At 38.9% G+C, this 1,163-nt stretch overlaps 1 protein-coding gene across 1 annotated transcript in view; it reads right to left on the bottom strand.

Moving 5' to 3' along the window:
• The window catches only part of LOC107578483 (N-acetylglucosamine-1-phosphotransferase subunits alpha/beta-like), a gene marked incomplete at its 3' end in the record, with an annotated part of 4,115 nt that overhangs the window by 2,258 nt on the left and 694 nt on the right, over window positions 1-1,163 (bottom strand). The window contains exons 2-4 of the mRNA XM_016264436.1: window positions 888-1,049; window positions 583-762; window positions 245-415 (exon numbers count right to left, since the gene is read on the bottom strand). Coding sequence (XP_016119922.1) covers window positions 245-415; window positions 583-762; window positions 888-1,049 — 513 coding nt within the window. The remainder of the gene's footprint in view (window positions 1-244; window positions 416-582; window positions 763-887; window positions 1,050-1,163) is intronic.

Below are 1,163 nucleotides of genomic sequence, written 5' to 3' on the forward strand. Positions count from 1 at the left end.
AATGTAAAATGTCTTAACTGCCACTTTTGATGAATTTAATGCATCTCTTTTGAATAACAGTATTAATTTCTTTAAAAAGGTAGTACTGTATGTATTCAGTAGTGCATGTATTCATAGATCTTTTGTATGTATGCAGAATTTGCCTTATAAAATGTACATTTTAATTCAAATCTGCATTAACTGTTAGACATGCGGTTCAAATAAACAGTCTCTCTGACAGAATCCGATAGACAGTCTTTCTGACCTTTTGACCTTTAGAGTGGCTGTAGAAATCATCAGGCCACACGTCCTTGCCGAACATGACATCATCATTGAGGTAGATGACCTTTTGAGAGAGTCCTGGGATTCGGTGAATGTGGGTCTCTATGGCAGGAGAACTGAATGATGGCAGGTGAGAATGGTTCTGAAAAATGTCCTGAGAAACAAATACAAACAACAACAACATAAGACTTTGTCAATTACTGTAAATCTTAAATAAAAACACTCAGTATTAGTATTAGAATGCATTACAGAACACCCTTTTGGAGATCCTTTAGAAACGTAAATAGTCTTTACTGGTCACCAAGGGTTTGCAGAGCTTACCTGGTGAGTAACCACTGAAACACGGGGGTTATCCAGGTTAAGCCAAGACGGTATCTGTCCATTGGTTACGATAAAGATGTGCCGCACCCATGGTGCGTGTTTTTCGATGGAACGTAGAGAATAACGCAGCTCTTCATTGTCTTCAAAGCGACTGGCAGAAACATCCTCATCCTGTTTAGACTGAAAAAAAGGAAGACTGTTTATTATGAATTTATTTTTTTGTTAAGTAACTTGATAAGTTGATGACTTGTCAAGCACAAATTGGCTTAGTTTTTACCCGTGTGTGAAACTGCAGTGACGTGTACCTGTGAGATGGCGCTAAGGTCCCAGAACAGGTACGCCGGACTGACTGTGAGCTCTTTTCCTTCCAGCGTCAGGTTCTTCTTGGCCTGCTGGGTGAGTTCAGTAAAATCCTGCGCTGTGTTTAGGTGGAGAAGAGCAATACTGGCCTCCGAGTACAGCTGCAACTGAGATATATACATATACAAACAGTCACTCAGCAGCACAGACTACTTCCTATAAGATCACAATATGTAATATGATATATGATTTAGTTAATTAAAACTAGAGGAAAAAAAAAA

This window comes from Sinocyclocheilus grahami, unplaced genomic scaffold (assembly GCF_001515645.1).
Source record: "Sinocyclocheilus grahami isolate Dianchi unplaced genomic scaffold, SAMN03320097.WGS_v1.1 scaffold10482.1, whole genome shotgun sequence".
NCBI lineage: Eukaryota > Metazoa > Chordata > Actinopteri > Cypriniformes > Cyprinidae > Sinocyclocheilus > Sinocyclocheilus grahami.